The sequence below is a fragment of the Sminthopsis crassicaudata genome, chromosome 1 (assembly GCF_048593235.1).
Source record: "Sminthopsis crassicaudata isolate SCR6 chromosome 1, ASM4859323v1, whole genome shotgun sequence".
In the NCBI taxonomy this organism is placed as follows: domain Eukaryota; kingdom Metazoa; phylum Chordata; class Mammalia; order Dasyuromorphia; family Dasyuridae; genus Sminthopsis; species Sminthopsis crassicaudata.
In genome coordinates this window covers 421,686,331-421,704,452 of record NC_133617.1, presented here as the reverse complement: position 1 = coordinate 421,704,452, position 18,122 = coordinate 421,686,331, and the positions used below count along the sequence as shown (strand labels likewise).

The 18,122-nt window shown below is 38.0% G+C and overlaps 1 protein-coding gene across 1 annotated transcript in view; it reads left to right on the top strand.

Moving 5' to 3' along the window:
- Window positions 1-6,118: 6,118 nt before the first annotated feature.
- Window positions 6,119-18,122, top strand: part of USP31 (ubiquitin specific peptidase 31) — a 142,505-nt gene continuing 130,501 nt past the window's right edge. Inside the window, exon 1 of the mRNA XM_074280363.1 lies at window positions 6,119-6,926. Coding sequence (XP_074136464.1) covers window positions 6,213-6,926 — 714 coding nt within the window. The 5' untranslated portion in view covers window positions 6,119-6,212. The remainder of the gene's footprint in view (window positions 6,927-18,122) is intronic.

Here is an 18,122-nt window from a genome sequence, read left to right as displayed (position 1 = left end):
TATCCAGAACTGATTTGACCTTAAAGGTTCCCCATTTCACATGAGAATAGAGGCTTAAGCCATGTGATATAATACTTACTAAAGAGTATCCTTTCTGAACGTGAATCCAAGTTAGTGAGAGCATAGTGATGACTGGTACAGGGATATTTATTTTACATTACTACCTATCAAGGAAACTATGTTTGAGTCAACTTGGACTACAAGTTGTTATCTGAATTCAACATGCCTTCTCTTGTCTGAATTCACATATAATTAGAATGTATTCTGTGTGTATGTGTGTGTGTGTGTGTGTGTGTGTGTGTGTGTTTCAGACACCCCATTTTCCTTTAAGGCTCTTCATAGGTGCCATTTCTAACAGGCAGCCTTCCTTTATTTCTCTGGCTTCTCCTATTCTTCCCCCTCAAATAATCTTTATTCCCCTTTTTGCAATAGGTGGGGGCTAAAACTTAAATTTAATTTCTCTTCCATATGATAGTCCTTCAAATACTTAAAAACAACTTATAGTTTACTTTTCTTCTCCAGACTAATTATCCCTTATTCTTTCAAATAGATTCCATTACAGCATGATTTCCAAATCTCTTAGCGTGTGTATGATTCTTCTAAAATGTATCCAGAATGGAACACACTATTCTGGATGTTGTCTAACAAAATCTGAATATAGGAAAACTATTATTTTCCTTATATAGGACACTATGACTCTCTTAATTCATTCCAAGAGAGCATTATTTTTTTTCCTGGCTGCTACATCTTTTTTCCCTCCTTGCTTTCCCTTCCTACCTTCTTTGGCCAAAAGCCATTCAAAGACTTCACAGATCAAAGAGTAGATACAAGTGATTTTTTAAATACATGATAATGAGAGCCAATTTTGGAGTCAGTAAGAATAAAGTGGAAAAATTGTTTTTGATACAGATAATCTGGGTGATCCTGGGCAATGACAACCTCTCAGGGCCCTAAACACACATCTAAGATTAAATTGCAGAATAGTAGCTGACTTACATTGATGAGAAAGTCTAGGAAGAGGGCGTTCAATCTTTTGAACTTTCCAACACTGATGAAATTATAATATGCACACACACACATACACACATGTATTTTTAGAATTTAGTTTTATATTATGTTTACATTTGCATTCTTTTGCTTCTACTTTCTTTTGTCCCCATTGAAAAAGCAAGCAAAACAAACCCCTGTTTAAATTCCTGCATTTGTCATGTCAAAGGAAAAAAAGTCTCAGTCTGTACTCTAAGTACATCATCTCTCTATCAGGATATGGGCAGCATATTTTACATTAATCTTTTGGAATTATAATTGTGAGAAACATCTTTTCTGTCACTAAATAGCCATTTCAATGCTTCAGTGATCCATGATTTAATTTACTATTGCAAATTACTGCCTTTCTATGTCTTAATAGACAGGACTTGTGGGCATAAAACTAACTACCCTGGTAATTAGAGTGACCACATGTAATCAGTAGCCCAGTAGATGATAAACATATAGAGCATTGTTGGGCCTATCTTAGCATCTAGAGTAGATGATTTTGAGTCTGTAATTAATGTTCAGAATGGGGCTAATTACAATTACCTCTAAGTAATTTCTGGCATGGTTCTAGTTAGATGGGACAGAACAAAATAGTCTGAAAAGTCTTTTTTCAGGGTCAGTTAATTCTCTTTTATTCTGGCTTATCCAAGTAAAGTTCATTTCGCACGTCACTTTGCCAAGAATCAGTAAGTTAAAACCTTATCATAGATCACTAGCTTGTTGGTGGCTCTGATACCATAAGTCCTTTACTGAAAGAACACACTGGTCCCCTAATAGATGTTGAACATGGATTCTATAGTAGAGATAATATAGTTATAAAGGACACAGATGACTTGAGTTTGAATTCTTGCTTGAATTGAGTCATTGTTTTAGATTCTTGTCTTAGAATAAGGACATTATTGTGAACATGAAGTGGAAAATAATTTTTTTGGGGGAAATATCTAAAAAGTTTGTTGGATCTTGGGAAAGATGGTATTGATTAGACAGAATGGTCTACCACTTTAAATGATTCCCCCATTAAAATATAAATTCCTTGAGAGAAGTATCTGCTTTCATTGTATTCCCAACTGCTTAGCATAATATAAATAATATATAATATAATATATATTATATATATGTTATATATATATATATAATATATAATATAAATAATATAAAGCATTTAGTAAACTCATAATAAATGCTTGTTGATTAATCCTGTGTCATTTGCAAAAGTTTTTAGCAAATAGAACCAGTCTGTTGAACACAATGTTTTGATGAAAGATGCAGATACATGTGTTGATACATGTGCAGATACATAGTTGAATATATCTTTGGAACTGTAAGTTCATGGAAATGGAAAAAAAGTAAGTAATTTGTACTTATTATAATCAAATTCTTAAAGTTCTGGAGTTGAACAAAGGCTTCAATCTGACTGATGTATTATGATGGAAAGTCATATGAACATGGGCTCTAATGGAAGGGGACTTAATTTTTATCTTTATTAGAACTTTGGAATTACTGGGGTGGGCAGAAGTGAATCTTTTTATTAGGTTTCCAAATTTGTTTTAACCTACTACTAAAATCTGAATAGCTTATCCAATACTGGAACTCTTATCAATCAGTATTAACATAGTATATAATCTACAGGTGCCTTAAATGAATGCAGATATATAATAAGGACTTTCATAGGATCACTTCCATATTTAAATCTATGATCTCTTCAATATCTAATCCAGAGTCACTGAGGTAAGTCAATTATGTTTATTAATTCATTTTAACTGTATCCTCAAAGAGGAGTCCTAAAGGTATTATAATGATTTTGTTGTCCCTTTTTAAGGTATTTGTTTAATTCAGATAATGCTAAGTCTCTAAACTTATATTCATTTTCCCCTCTGTAGAGCTAATCTTAGTTCCTTCTGTTGGCAAATTCCTTTTTTATGTTCTAAAAGGAGCTGTAAGAAAAAAAAAATATGAGGGAAGCAAACATTTACAGAGACTGTGAACTTTCTTTGCATATTTTAGGGAATGTTTGGAGATGATTATCCATACTTCCTTGAAGGCTGTTAGAAACTTTTGTAATTTGAGTCCCAGACCCTCCAGTTGTTCTAGTTTCTCTGCTCCAGAAAAAAATATGTAAAACAATGTCTCAGAATCAAAAAATCTCAAAATGAGAAGGGACCTCAAAAATCATATATTTAACTTATCTGAACAAGAATGCCCTTTCTAGGATCTTAACTTAACCCTGATTTGTAGAGTTCCAATACTGGATAAGCTATTCAGATTTTAGCAATGGGTATGGTGGCCAGAACGAAATGTATTACTGCATATGAGATCTGACCAGGGCAGATTAGAGCACAGCTATCATCTCTCTATTCCTGGGAACTATGACTCCCTTAATACAGTTTAAGATTTATTAGTTTTCTTGGCTATCTTCTTATTACATTGTTGACATATGTTGTTTGTAGCTCACTAAAATTCTCCAATATTTCTTTTAGATGAATCAATGTCTAACTATAATTCCTTTATGAAAGGTGTCCCCATGTTTAACATATATTGGATTACTTGCTGTCTAGGGGAGGGGAGGGGAGGAAGGGAGGGAAAAAAATTTGGAACACAAGGTTTTACAAAATAAAAAACTTTAAAAATACATATTTTTAAAAATGGTGTCTCATTAATTATAGGAGTAATTTCAAAAATCCATATAAGTCCTATTCTGGATTTGGTGGTTTTCTCATTGTTTCCCAACATGCAGCGCTGATCTTTCCCAGTGTTAACTTCTACTTATACCATTTCCCTAGCTTGAAATGCCTTTCCCTATTACCTCTTCATTTTCAATTTTTATCCATTCTTTAAGGTCCAACTCAATTTTTACTTTCTTCAAAGAAGCATCTCTAGTAGTAGTTATAGTGGTAGTAGTGATGGTAGTAGTAACAACAATAATACATTTTAATATCAATACTTTGAAAGATCTTCCATTTTATTTGGAGTAGCAGGGGCCAAAACATTAATTAAGTGGTGATTCTCTAGTGAATAACTATTTCGTATTTTACTTGGCTAGTTCTTGACCAATAGGCACTCTGCTCCTGGAACCGTCTTGGATGCTTTTCTGGCTTGATGTCATAGATTCTTGGAAGCTTATGAGAAGGAATGTCAGAAACCACCTGACCCAACCCGAACTTGTGGGGGAATTTCCTTTATTAGCTAACAAATGATCTTTTAGCTTTTGCTTAAAGACCTCTAACAAAAAGGAAATTGCTTTTTCTGGAAGTGGCCCATTTCACTGCAGAACTGCTCAAATTGTTAGGAATGACAACAACAACTGCCATTTACATAGAATTTTACAATTTGCAAAAATCTTTACATATATTATCGTTCCCTTAGATCAAGTCTAAATTTATTTCTGCAAACCATTATTTCCAGTTCTGCCTTCTTTGGCCAAATAAAACAAAACCCAGCCCTCTTCTACTATTTTAAGGCTATCATGTGAAATACATGAATTTCTCTTGATCTACCAAATCTACTCTTCTCCAAGGTAAAGCAAGATCCCCCACCCTTTCAAAGGGTCCACCTAGAAAATGCTAGAGCCAGAACAATAATGCAGTCTTTTGTTCCTCAATAGTATTTTATTTTTCCAACTATATGTAAGGAGAGTTTTAAACATTTGAGTTTTTGTGAGATTTTAAGTTCCAAATTTTTTCTCCCTTTTCCCCTTCCTCCTCTCCAAGACGGCAAGTAATCTGGTACAGGTTATACCTGTACAATCATTTAAAACATTTCCATATTAGTCAGGCTGTGAAAGAAAAATCAGAACAAACGGGACAAACCACAAGAAAGAAAAAGAAACAACAACAAAAGTCAAAATAGTTTCAGTTGTTCCCATATTTCTCTCTCTGGAGGAGAAATCCCAAGTCTCTTGCAGTTGTCTTGGATCACTTATTACTGAAAAGGGCTAGCCCTATCTTCGTGTTCATTCATTCCATCATCTTCTGCTACCATCAAGTACTCAGTCTTTTGAGTCCAAGACCAGTGCTCTTTGCCCAACAACTCTTGTCTTCCTCTCACAGACACTAAGAACGCAAAGAGTGCTTATGAAATGAATGAATGAGTGCCAGCCCAGGTCCCGGGCCCCTAGGCCAGGCGGTGTGGATGATCACACAAATAAAGGAAGGTAGAGCGCTGTTGAGACCGGCGCGGAGAGCTCTCCACAAACCACACGTAGATGCTTTGCTCCTCAGCGGAGACAAAGCTGAACAGCACTGGGGCTATTGTTCCTTCCGAGAATTGGGCGTGTGCATTTGTGCAGGAGACTAGCTCATTAGCTAGATGGGAAGCACTTTTCCAGCATTTTGGGGCCCAAGGGATAATGATGGGGTGCTGGGGCTCCCGACAATAGCTGTGCCCCTCAGGGCCACTCTCGGGCCCGCTAAGTATCCGTTGTTAACTTCCGTTTGCTCCTCCTGAGCCGCCTCTAACACCGCGCTACCTCCAGGCCATTGTGATAGGGCTTTTTAGATCCTTGGGTACCGGTACTTTTCTTCCCGGGCTGCCGCTGTGGGATTTCCACAAGTTTTCCAAAGCTTTTGTACTCGCGGCAGGGGCGCTATCTGCGACTCGGCAGAGTCCAATCCTCTCTACTCTCCCTCCCTTCCCCTAGCTCCAAGCTAAACAGCCACAAACCAATCCAGCGGACTTCCCACTCTGGGATAGGACCTTGCCCATACTAGACATGGCCACACTCTGGCTTCAGCTACCGGGGCTGTATCCAGAGCAGAAGAGGGCTCTCGCGGCCGGGATGAAAAGGCTCCGTTCCCACAGTCGACATGGCCGCCGCTTCAACTTCAGCTTCAGCGCGCGCGGGGCGGGCGGGGGGGCGGGTAGGGGGTGGGAGAGGGAGCGTGCCCTCCCGCGTCCGTGGCCACCGGCCGGCTCCCAGGCTCTGGGGCTGGAGGCCACGTGACCGGCCTCCAGCTGTGCCGGGGCCGCGAGCCCGTGGGTCGCCGCCTCTCGCCTGTGCTTCTCGCTGGGTCCCTCTCCCGGGTGTCGTCGCCCTCCCCGGGAGCCCGTGAGGCGCAGGGGGCGGGGGATGCAGCTCGGCGGCGGCTGGAGCAGGAGCAGGAGCAGCGGCGGCGGCCTCGGGGGGGCAGAGGCGGGTGGGCTGCGGAGGGGAGAGGGGATGTGCATAGGGAGCCGGGGCCATGTCCAAGGTAACGGGACCCGCGGCCCCCGGACCGGCCGTGGCCACGGGGCCGGGGCCGAGCGGGAAGGAGAAGCGCTCCTTCAGCAAGAGGCTGTTCCGGAGCGGCCGGGCGGCCGGCAGCGGCGGCTCCCCGGCCTCGCCCTCCTCCGCCCGCTCGGTGGGCAGCTTCATGAGCCGGGTCCTGAAGACGCTGTCCACTCTGTCGCACTATAGCTCCGAGAGCCCCCCGCTGCCCGGCCGCGGACGAGCCCCCAGCGGCGCGCTCGGCCCGGTGGGCTTTCGCAGCTGCTTCCCTCCGGGGCCCGGGCCCGGGCCAGCCGCCCCGCCCCAGCGCTGCCCGCAGCAGCCGCCGCCGCCCCCCGCCGCGCCCACGCCGCCGCCCCCGGCCGAGCTGTTGTGCCTGACCGGGGGCGACCCGGTGCCCGGCGTGGCGGGGCTCAAGAATCACGGCAACACCTGCTTCATGAACGCCACCCTGCAGTGCCTCAGCAACACGGAGCTCTTCGCCGAGTACCTGGCCCTGGAACAGTACCGGGGCGAAGGCGAGCAGGAGCCCCAAGCCTCATCTGTCCCGGAGGATGGCCACCAAGCCAACGGACTCCCCTCCTCCCGCAGCCAGCAGGGCAAGGGCGAGGTCACGGAGCAGCTGGCGCACCTGGTGCGGGCGCTGTGGACCCTGGAATATACCCCGCAACACAGCCGGGACTTTAAGGTGAGCGCCTCCTTTTCTCCGCCTCGGAGGGGACAGGGCTGCGGCTGGCCTCATTCGGGCACTATTAGGGGGCAGCTTTGGGCTGGAGAATTTATTGCAAGGTTGGGCATCCGAGTCTCAGCGGGGCCTTTGCGCTTTCCAATCCTCCCTCCCTGCATCTCTCAGAAATCTGACTCGGCCGTTTGGCTGGAGTGGTGATTTTGTCTCCTGGTCAGAGAAAGATTTCACTGCTTTTCAAAGTAGGCTGAGTTCTGGATCTTCCTAAAGAGAAAGATGTGCGTTTCTTTTGAGAGAATTTGCATCTCTTAATAGATTTCACGGATGGGGCTTCTACTTAATTCATTTAGTGGTTTCTTTTCTCCATTTAAGAAAAATAAATTATTACAGATTCCCACAGTTAGTCTTATTCTCTGCATTTTATTATCTGTGATTTTTGAAGAGTACTCTTGTACTGCAAATGCAAACATTTGGCTCTGACAGCTGATCAAAAAAAGTACACTAAAGCTGAAGATATTTTTAAAAAAAGACCTAAACTGGCTCTCAGAAGTCATGTTTTCATGCATCTCTGTGTGCTAGTTCTAATCATTGTAAGCTTTTGAAGGGCTTTATATAGCACATGGAAAATAAAGCATCCTCTCCAATCCTTCATAGTACCTGACTTTCTATTATCTAGTAAAGAAGCTGAGAACATAAATGGATCAATAGTTGTAGAAGTTCAGAATGATCTATGGTTAAGTTGTATTTGGCATTGAGGAAGGATTCATACAGATGGATAAAGGACTTGGATCAGGTATAAAGAACTCCTCCATTTGGAAACTTGCTATAGGTTGCAGGTGACACCTTTTCTGCAGTCTTAGAGAGCAATATAGATCATGGAGAGATTTAAAAGATTTCCCTAGGAGTAACAAAACTTATGCATTCAAAAGCAAGGCTTGAATCCCCATGTTCTTTGTTCTGAGGGTCAGTTCATTATCTACTTGGCCATAAAAATGACTTATTGTCTTTCAGAAAGGACTAGTTTTAAAAAATGTAATCTTTAGTAGATGCCAATAGATTCTTTCCTCTTTAAAACCTTTCCCCTTTAAAACTTTCCGGATTTAAGAAAATTTACGATCAATACAGCAAACATTTATTAAGATAAAAATACTCTTGCATGATACAAAGAACTGGCTGCATTTGAAGGATGGTGCACTAAAGCATTAACACCAACAAATAGTTATTCAGAGCCCTTTGCACAGAGGGATTGAGTGATACAAAAAGGAGTAGGACATAATATCTACCTTTGAGAAACTAATACCTTCTTTATGTATGGAGGGAAGGGGCAGGAAGAGATGAAGCAAAAGCACAGATTATATACATAGGTGGAGATCTGAAGTTACTTAGTTCAACTCTCTCATTTTATAGATGAGAGACCTAAGCTCAGAGAGGTTAGTTTGCCTTTGGTCTCACAGCTAATTGTCAATTTGGGATTTGAAGGCAGGTCTTCCTGAATTTAGCTTTCTCCCCTATATTTCAGGATGCATCTCCTTATATAGCAGGAAGAACTGAAGAAGTACCATAAAAGGTACAAGCAAAATGCAACTGGGAGGTCCAATGAAGTTGGAAAGGAGGGATCAGGGCAGGTTTCATAAACGAGGTCATGTTTGAAATGGGATTGAAAGATGGATAAGCCATCAAAAATAGAATCCATTCATTTTCGTAAACTAAGGAACAAAAGTCCCTGCCTCTCCCATGAGCTAATAGTTTGCTCTGATGGGAATTGGTGGGAAGATTGGGGGGAGAGAGAAATCTAACATGGATTCACACAAATATATACATGATAATTTGAGTAGGATGGAGAGAGCACAAGTCAATCAGTGAATTTACTTTTATTAAGCACCTGCCTTGTGTCAGATATTGTGCTGAATACTAAGGACGTATAAAGAAAGGTAAAGGACAGATCTTGTTCTCAACCATAAACATGTACATATAAGCTGTATATAGCATACAAATAAGCTATGTGTAGAATAAACTGGAATAATTAACAGAAGGAAGACACCAGAATTAAAGGTAGGGAAAGGCTTCCTGTATAAGGTGGGATTTTAACTATGACTTTTAAAGGAAGTAGGAAGACTGAGAGATGAGGCAAGAAAAACTTTTTAGGTATGAGAGAGGCTAGAGAAAATTCTCAGTCAGGTGATAGAGTCATAACAATGAGGTTAGAGGTACTGGATTCTACAGTACATTGGGGGTAAGTAACGTGTAAGAAGATTGGAAGGGGTGGGAGAGGTCAGGAAAGACTTTTCACTCAATAGAATGACGTAAAAGTTGAACTTTGAAGGAAACTAAGGATTCTATCTAAGAGGCAGGACTGAAGAACAGTGACTTCATTTTAGGCATGGTGAAACAGCCTGTAAAAGGCATAGAATGGCACAGGAGAAGTGGGAGTCTGGAGTCTTATTAAGTTATTGCAAAAGTTCAAGTGAGATTTAAGACTTTAGATAGTGTGGTGGCTTTATAAGTGGAGGGAAGGAGATGTCTGGGAAAAGCTCTGTGAAGGTAAAATTGACAAGAGTTGGCAATTGCTTTGACATGGGAGTAGGAAAGAAGAGTTGACCATAATTCTGAAATCTTGAATATGGATAATTAGAATAGTTGTTGTTACCCTCATCAAAAACAGGGGATTTTGAAAGGTGTGTTGATCAAGAGGACTCAAGATAATGAGTTTTGTCTTAGATATGTATTTGAGATTCTTCCTGGACATCCACTTGGCATCATCCAGCAAGCAATTGGTATTGTGGAACTTGATGCTCAATAAAGAGACTAGAGCTGGATAAATGATCAATTTGGCAGTTTTCCTTGTCTGAGGTGGAAGGTAGTAATTGTAAAAGCTCTTTCCATCTTTGTCTTTAGCTTCTTAAAAACTTGGTTGTAAGAGCTGATTGAGAAAATAATTGTGCTCAAAATAGTTTTCTTTTCATTTTTCCTATCATTATTATTATTATTATTATTTTTACTATGTTACCACATTTATGGAGTCCAGGGATATTTGGTGAGGTAAATTGCTTTTGGTTACAGAATTTATTATTTATTTATTTTTCATCCTGATTCTATTCAACAGACATCAAATGTCTTACTATATGCAAGAAAGTATGGTAGTTTTGGGTATGTAAAGACAAAAATGAAACAGTATCTATTCTGAAAGGGTCCCAGTATCTACTGGGATTGGGGATGGGGTAGTAATAGGGAATATATAGATTAAATAAATACAAAGTAATTTGAGGGGAGAGAATGAGTTTAGTAACAGGAAGATTTTCTAAAGCTTGGTCTGAACTTTGAAGGAAGGTATTATCCTGCAGAACTTGTTGATTGATTTTATTTAAGGACTTGATGTGTTTCCTAATTTAAGAACTTTGAATTTTAGGATCATAGATTTAGAGCTGGAAGAGATCTTTAAGATCCCATTTCATCATGTCCAATTCCTAATTAAAACAAAATAAAGCCTAAATGATTGGCACCCATTTTTGCTCCATCAGACAATATTTTCACCCTAATTCCAATATTAAGTCCTCTTGATCTATAGTAAAGTGTTCACCTATTTATTACAATAGCTAACTTGTTGCTTTCATATATCACTTAATGATAGTATTGCAATTTGGCCCTCCCCTAGTTGACCTCTCTTAAATTAGCTTTTAGTAACAGTAACTTGTAATTGTTACTCAAAATTGAAACTTCTTAATGTCTGAATGCATTGTTTTCAGAAAAACAGCTTCTTGCTTTACTTCCTCTGAAAATAGAATTGGTATTGGTATGCCTGGAATATACCATGAATATCTGAGGTTCCTGGTAGTAATTACAGATATTAGTATCACAGATATTATATTTTATCTTTTCTACATTCTTTTTGTAGTTAGTAAAGGACAGATGACAACCATTTACCTAAGATAGCTAACTTAAAGAGAAAAAAAATGTCTTATCTGAGGTTCCATTATATATGGTTGATAATCATCTAGCATGCCTGTAATCCCAGCTCTAGGAAGATTGAACTTGGTATATACCTCTTGAACTAGGGAAGGAATTAATTTTTTTCTTATTTCTTAATAGTATTTTATTTTTCCAAATACAAGCAAAGATAGTTTTCAAAATTCACCTTTGCAAAACTTTACATTACAAATCTGCCCCCCTCCTCCCTAAGACAACAAGCATTCTGATGTAGGTTAAACATGTGTAATTCTTTTAAACATATTTTAGGGAGAAAATTCTTAAACATCTGGAGCCTTTTACATTCTTAAAATTTATTGAGAACTTCAAACTTCTATTTATGTAGATTATATCCAGGGATAGGAGTCAACTCCTACTTGCAAGGTCATTGTTTAATTTTCAATGTAAGCATTTATACCTCAGAAATTTGCAGACTACATACAAATCAGGGTTTAATTTATTGTTTTGTTGATTATCTAGATTTAAGAAAGTGATGGAGAAAAATCAGTATACAAATTAAAATTAAAAGTGTGTCATGTGTATATTTTCCCCCTGGGTTATCAAACATTTGCTGGCATACCACTGGTTCTACCTGTTGATATTTATTGTGTTAAAAATTACAGCTGATAAAATTTTAAAATATTAATTAATTTAAAGGTAATAATAGCTAATAGTTAACATTTATATGTTGCTAAATTGTATCAAATACTATGCTAAGTGCTTTACAATTATTATCTCATTTCATCTTCACAATAACCCTGAGAATTAGGTGCTATTATTATCTCCATTTTAAAAATGAGAAAACTGACACAGGGGTTGAATGCCTTGCTCAGGGTTATAAAACTATTAAGTGTCTGAGGCTGGAATTGAACTCAATCTTATGATTCCAGTTTCAGTCTTCTATCCGATGAACCACCTGAAATAGTAAATTCATTACACATTAACATAAGTAACATTTTCAATGAAAAATAATTATGTTTTATAAAACTTACAAGCAATGATAATGATATTATTTTTTTAAAAAATTGCAAGTTTTTCTAATGTCTGGTTTTATGGAAAAAAGTTGTATTCTCATATTTGCCTTTGCATTCAATCTGCTGTGATTTGTTGTTTTTATTGAAGTATTGTTTTTATAGATAATGTAGTTGAAAAGGACCTAGCATTTAATTAGCCAAATAAGGTCTTGATATTTTTATTAACTTCTTGAAAAGTCTTTGAAGTAGTGGAGCACACTTTGAGAACTATTTAGCTAAGAAGTGCATTGAGATAAGCTGATTGGGTAGCATCATTATGGCAATCGCTTCAGTAAGCAGAATGAGGGGAACAGGATGCCTAAGAAGGGATGGAATCATCAGGTCAAAACTCTTCTCATCAGCAGTGGGAGGTAGCCTGTGAATAGACTTTGACACTTGCAGTTTGGGTGAGATAGGAAGATCCAAACTTTATTTAAAAATAATCAAACAAACAAACAACAAAAACAACCCAACAAATTAGTGGCTGAATATAGAGTAAAATATACTTCATTCAACAAATACTTATTTAATACCCATTATTTGTAGAGGCTACAAAAATTTATTAGGCTAGTGAGTTTTAGCCTTCTTAGCCTTTTTTTTTTTTTTTTTTGGTATCAGGAACACTTTTTGAAGCCTATAGACCCTTTCTCAGAATAATGCTTTTTAAAAAAACTGAATTTAAAATGTAATTTGAAGGAAATGTTAAATTTTACTTAGAAGGTACTAAGTATGTTCCTCTTCCCAATTCAAGTTCATGAACCTTTTAAAATTTGTCTATGAAATCCCATTTCTAGTGTCAACTGTGAGCATTGTTTTTTTGTTTTGTTTTGTTTTGTTTCTCTTCCCAGATTATTTTTACCTTCCGAATCCAATCTCTCCTTTGCAACAATAACAACAACAAAATTCGGTTCTGCACATATATATTGTACCTAGGATATACTATAAGATATTTAATATGTATGGGAGTGCCTGCCATCTAGGGGAGGGGGTGGAGGGAAGGAGGGGAAAAACTTGGAACAGAAGGGAATACAAGGGATAATGTTGTAAAAAAAATTTTTTTACCTATGCATATGTACTGTCAAAGAAAATGTTATAATTATAAAAATTAATTAAAAAAAGAAAAGCATAAAGCACATAAACATATAGCTTTTGATAATAAAAAATTATTAATAATCATTAAGAAAAATGAAATCCCATTTCAAATCCCTATTTTAGATAAAATCTATTCTACACAGCTTCACATTTTCACTAGCACCTTTTACTAAAAGTCCATGTAATATTTCTTGCTAGTAAATTTCTACCAAGGTTAAAAGTAACAAAGAAAAGATGGGCAGTTTTGCCTGGATTTCAGCAAATTTACATGTTTCAGGTTTTTTTATTTTCCCTTATTGGATTATCCAGAATATAAGGACCATATATCCTGAAATATGATTTGCTCCTAAGGTGGGAGATGTTCTTTTGTCTCAGTCCTGCAGACACTTTTTTTTCTTCCCAAGTCATTGTTTTATACCTCAGGTTAGATTTCCTGCCCATTATGAGTCAATAAAGTCTGAATCATTTGAGAAAGTTATTTCCTGGTGATTCCTAAAGTTTAATTCATGATATGGGAAGTAAGATCCTAGTACCATGCTCTGATCCATTTGTTCATCTAGTTATGGCAAATGCATTGCCCAGACTTATCCTTTGTGGCTGTGACCTCAAACATGAGGCCTGCTTTGGGTTGTCATGTAGTTCTTTCAAACAATAATGTACAGCTGTTTGTTCAGAACTATGTGCAACTGGATTAATGAGTCTAAAGAGAAACAGAAATTTAAATACTTTTGATTAAAAACTCGAAACAAGTAGATTTAAACTTGAGGTTGAAGATCTAAGGGAAAACATGAGGGAAAAAATTGGATCCTCTTTTTTTTTTTTTTAGTAGTATTTTATTAGTCTTGTTAATATATATCTTCATTGTCACTACACATGATCAGGCATGTAAAATCTAAGTTGTCATAAAAACTCATAATTTTTCTTGTTTCTTGCATATTGGATGTAATTATTTGCTTTAGAGGCCTAGATTTTAAGTTCTGACATGCTTGCTATTTTCACACCATCACCAGCTTATTGAACCATACTGCCACTTTGAAGAGTGCTAAAAATGCAGTGGGAGTAAGGAAGTTCAAAGCTTGGCTGTGACATAAAACCTCACTTAATTTCTTTGGGCCTCAGTTTCCTCATCTGTAAAATTAGAAAGTTAGATTAGATCTCTTCTAAGATGACTTCCAACTCTAAATCCATGATTCTGTGATCCTCCTCTTACAATCTCTTTCTGACTCCACTTACTCACTTTCTAATGCTCATGGATCTGAAACTTTTCTTCTTCTTACTCCCTTTCTATTTTGAAAACTCATTTCAGTTAGATTGGCTTATTTTCTTTTGGGCAAATATTACTGTTTTCATCCTTTTCCTTAATTAAAAAAATTATTCAGAGAAAATTGAGTTTACTCTTACTTTAGCATAATTTTCAAGTACTTATTGAGTGCTTAGTACTATGGGATCCAATAAAGACATGCTCTCTGTTGGGCTATCTACACACACACACACACACACACACACACACTATATATAAAATTTAGGCATTTGGAGGCAAGAGAAAAGAAGAAAAAATATACTACACAAACTATAATTAGGAGATCAAGGATAGGAAAGGTCACTATTGGAATAGTAAGGAAATATTTTTCATGGAAAGATGCTGGAATTAATTTCTAACTCAAAGAATCAATAGGACTTGGATTGTATAGGGGAGGAGAGTAAAAATCATTTCAGGCATGTGTAGAAGGAAGCAGCAACATGAGAAAGAGCATAGAGATTAGAATGAGTATAGTGTGTGCTTGAGTTAATGAGGAGAGGAAATATGTAGCAGAAAGATGACTAACTTTGGAATTAGAGAATCTAGGTAAAAACTCTGAATCCATTTGGGATTCCTGATTTTGGGCATAAAAATCTGTTGAACTTTAATTTCCTCATTTATAAATGAGGGGATTTTAGATAATCTCTAAAACCCCTTCTAGTTCTAGATGCTATGATCTTGAGATACTGCCTGCCTATATTTGCAGTCTCAGTTTTGGGGAGTGGTGTGAAATAAGGTTTGATAAGCATGTGTGTGTTTTGGGAAAAGAAGGAAGGACTGGAAAGGAAAGCCTTTGAGAGTCAGGCACAAGAGTTAGTTTGATAGAGAAGGTAATGAGGACCCAATTATAGTTTTTTGGCCAGGAAAGTGTCATGATGGAAAGATTCTATGAAAAGATTAGTCTTATAGTAGTGGCTTTTCTTTCTTTCTTTCTTTTTTTTTTTTTTTTTTGATGAAATTACCATTCTCTTAGTTCCTGAGGTGAAAAAATCTCAATATCTTTTAACTCTTCCCTCTCTTAACCATCATCTTTCTCCCCAAAATCCAAGTTTTTTTTAATTTATAATTTTTTCCACAGTATATATGCATGAGTAATTTTAAAAAAATAATATTATCCCTTGTATTCATTTTTCCAAATTATCCCCCCCCTCCTTCTACTCCCTCCCCTTGATGACAAGCAATCCCATACATTTTACATATGTTACAATATAACCTAGATACAATATATGTGTGTAAATACCATTTTCTTGTTGCACATTAAGTATTAGATTCCGAAGGTATAAGTAACCTGGGTAGATAGACAGTAGTGCTAACAGTTTACATTCACTTCCCAGTGTTCCTTCTCTGGGTGTAGTTATTTCTGTCCATCATTGATCAACTGGAAGTGAGTTGGATCTTCTTTATGTTGAAGATTTCCACTTCCATCAGAATACATCTTCATACAGCAATTGAAGTGTACAGCGATCTTCTGGTCATTTCACTCAACATCAGTTGATGTAAGTCTCTCCAAGCCTCTCTGTATTCCTCCTGCTGGTCATTTCTCACAGAGCAATAATATTCCATAACCTTCATATACCACAATTTACCCAACCATTCTCCAATTGATGGACATCCATACATCTTCCAGTTTCTAGCTACTACAAAAAGAGCTGCCACAAACATTTTGGCACATACAGGTCCCTTTCTGCTCTTTAGTATTTCTTTGGGATATAAGCCCAATAGCAGCAATGCTGGGTCAAAGGGTATGCACAGTTTGATAACTTTTTGGGCATAATTCCAGATTGTTCTCCAGAATGGTTGGATTCTTTCACTACTCCACCAATAATGTATCAGTGTCCCAGTTTTCCCTTATCCCCTCCAACATTCATCATTATTTGTTCCTATCATCTTAGCCAATCTGACAAGTGTGTAGTGGTATCTCAAATTGTCTTAATTTGCATTTCTCTGATCAGTAGTGATTTGGAACACTCTTTCATGTGAGTGGAGATAGTTTCAATTTCATCATCTGAGAATTGTCTGTCCATATCCTTTGACCATTTATCAATTGGAGAATGGTTTGATTTCTTATAAATTAGGGTCAATTCTCTGTATATTTTGGAAATGAGACCTTTGTCAGAACCTTTAACGAAGTTGCCAAGTTTAAGCAATCATCTATTCCTTTTCTTTCTCTTCACACCTCAGGCCTTCATTACCTTCCCTGGGCTGCTGTAATAGCTTCCTAAAAGATTAGTTTGCTCTAGACATTCCTTTCTCTAATCCACTCTTCACATCTTTTCAAAATACTTTTCCTAGTGAAGCAGATCACTTCATTCCCATCCTTTAAAACTGAGGTTCTTGCCCTTGTTCATGATATTATGAACTTATTTGGCAGGTTGGCAAATAATAAATTTTTAAACATTCTTAATTTTACAAAATGTGAGATTTTAGTTAAAGGTTAGTGAAAATTCCAAGTTTACAGACCTCAACCTGTTCTTCATGGACTTTCATAAGCTAAATCCAGCCTTTCTTTTCAGCTGTATTTCATACTATTCCCATTAATATTGCTGATACACAATACTCCATTTTCCATTTCTGTGTTTTTATCAGTGGCTTTCACTTCTTTCCCCCTCTACCCCTACTTGAGATGCATTCTTTTTTTTTTTTTTTTACTTCTGGCTTTTAAAATCCAATGTTTCTTTCAAAATTCAGCTCAGAACTTTCTAACTTAAGCTTTTTCTGACACTAGCATCTCTTGGTGTTTCCCTAATACTTACTTTTATTTTGTGTATATAAACATACATACATATGTGGTCTAGATTTAGGGTGATCAGGGAACCAAATGATGAAATTAGATTCAGGGAGCCAAAATGAGATTAGGATTCCTGGTTGTCAGGGAGTTAAATTGCTGCAAGAATTTGGGAAAACTAAAAGCTTTTACCTATCCACAATCTAGAAACATCTTAGCCTCTAAAAATCTTTCCTTGAGCAGATATTTGGCTTGAGGAAACTCCCTCTGTCCAGCCCTCCAAAGACAATTTTCCATAGATTTGCCACTAGTCAGTCTCTGAATAAACTGATTTCTATCTAACAATAAACTTTCATTTTGCAACTAATATTTGGGAATGAGTGAATTCTTTCACTCCTAGAACCTGTGGCTGATTTAAAGGGGATTCTTGATAACTCTCTTATAGTCACTAACCTCTAGACCAGTGGTCCTCAAATTTTTTAAATAGGGAGCCAGTTCACTGTCCCTTAGATTGTTGGAGCACTTCACACTCTGTCTCTACCACTTCAGCCCCATGCAGGAAGTGTATGTTGCTAACCCGAGGTTAGGTCTAACATCACTTGTAGTCTGATTTTGCCATAACCCTCAGCAGGCCGCATTGCGGGCCGTGGTTTGAGGAACCCTGCTCTAGACCACCAGGGATCTAAACCACTCAAATAGCATCAAAATGACGAGGTCTAGTGGGAGATTTGGGGTTTAGGGAACCAAATGGAGAGATTTGGCTCCCCTACATCCCTTTGGGATTCAGCACATGGGTAGGGAGTTTTGAGAACCCCCCCCCCTTCTGAGGGTGCAGAGAAACTTTGTAAACTAACTCCAAAACCTAGATTGGTAAAAGAGGTTTATTATAGGCATTGGGAAGTCAGCCTTTACTCCTTGAATAGAAAGGCTGAATTCCTTAGTGACAGAGTCCCAACAGTTTGCTATGCCAGGAAGAATGAGAGTTTCCTTGGCATGTTAGCTCCTCTGCAAAGAGAGGGTTTAAGATTGGCTCTTTTTATAAGCCTTGGCTGTGTACAAGTTAGGGGTTGCTTTTAATGGGGCTGAGTACAGCTTGAGCTGAATTT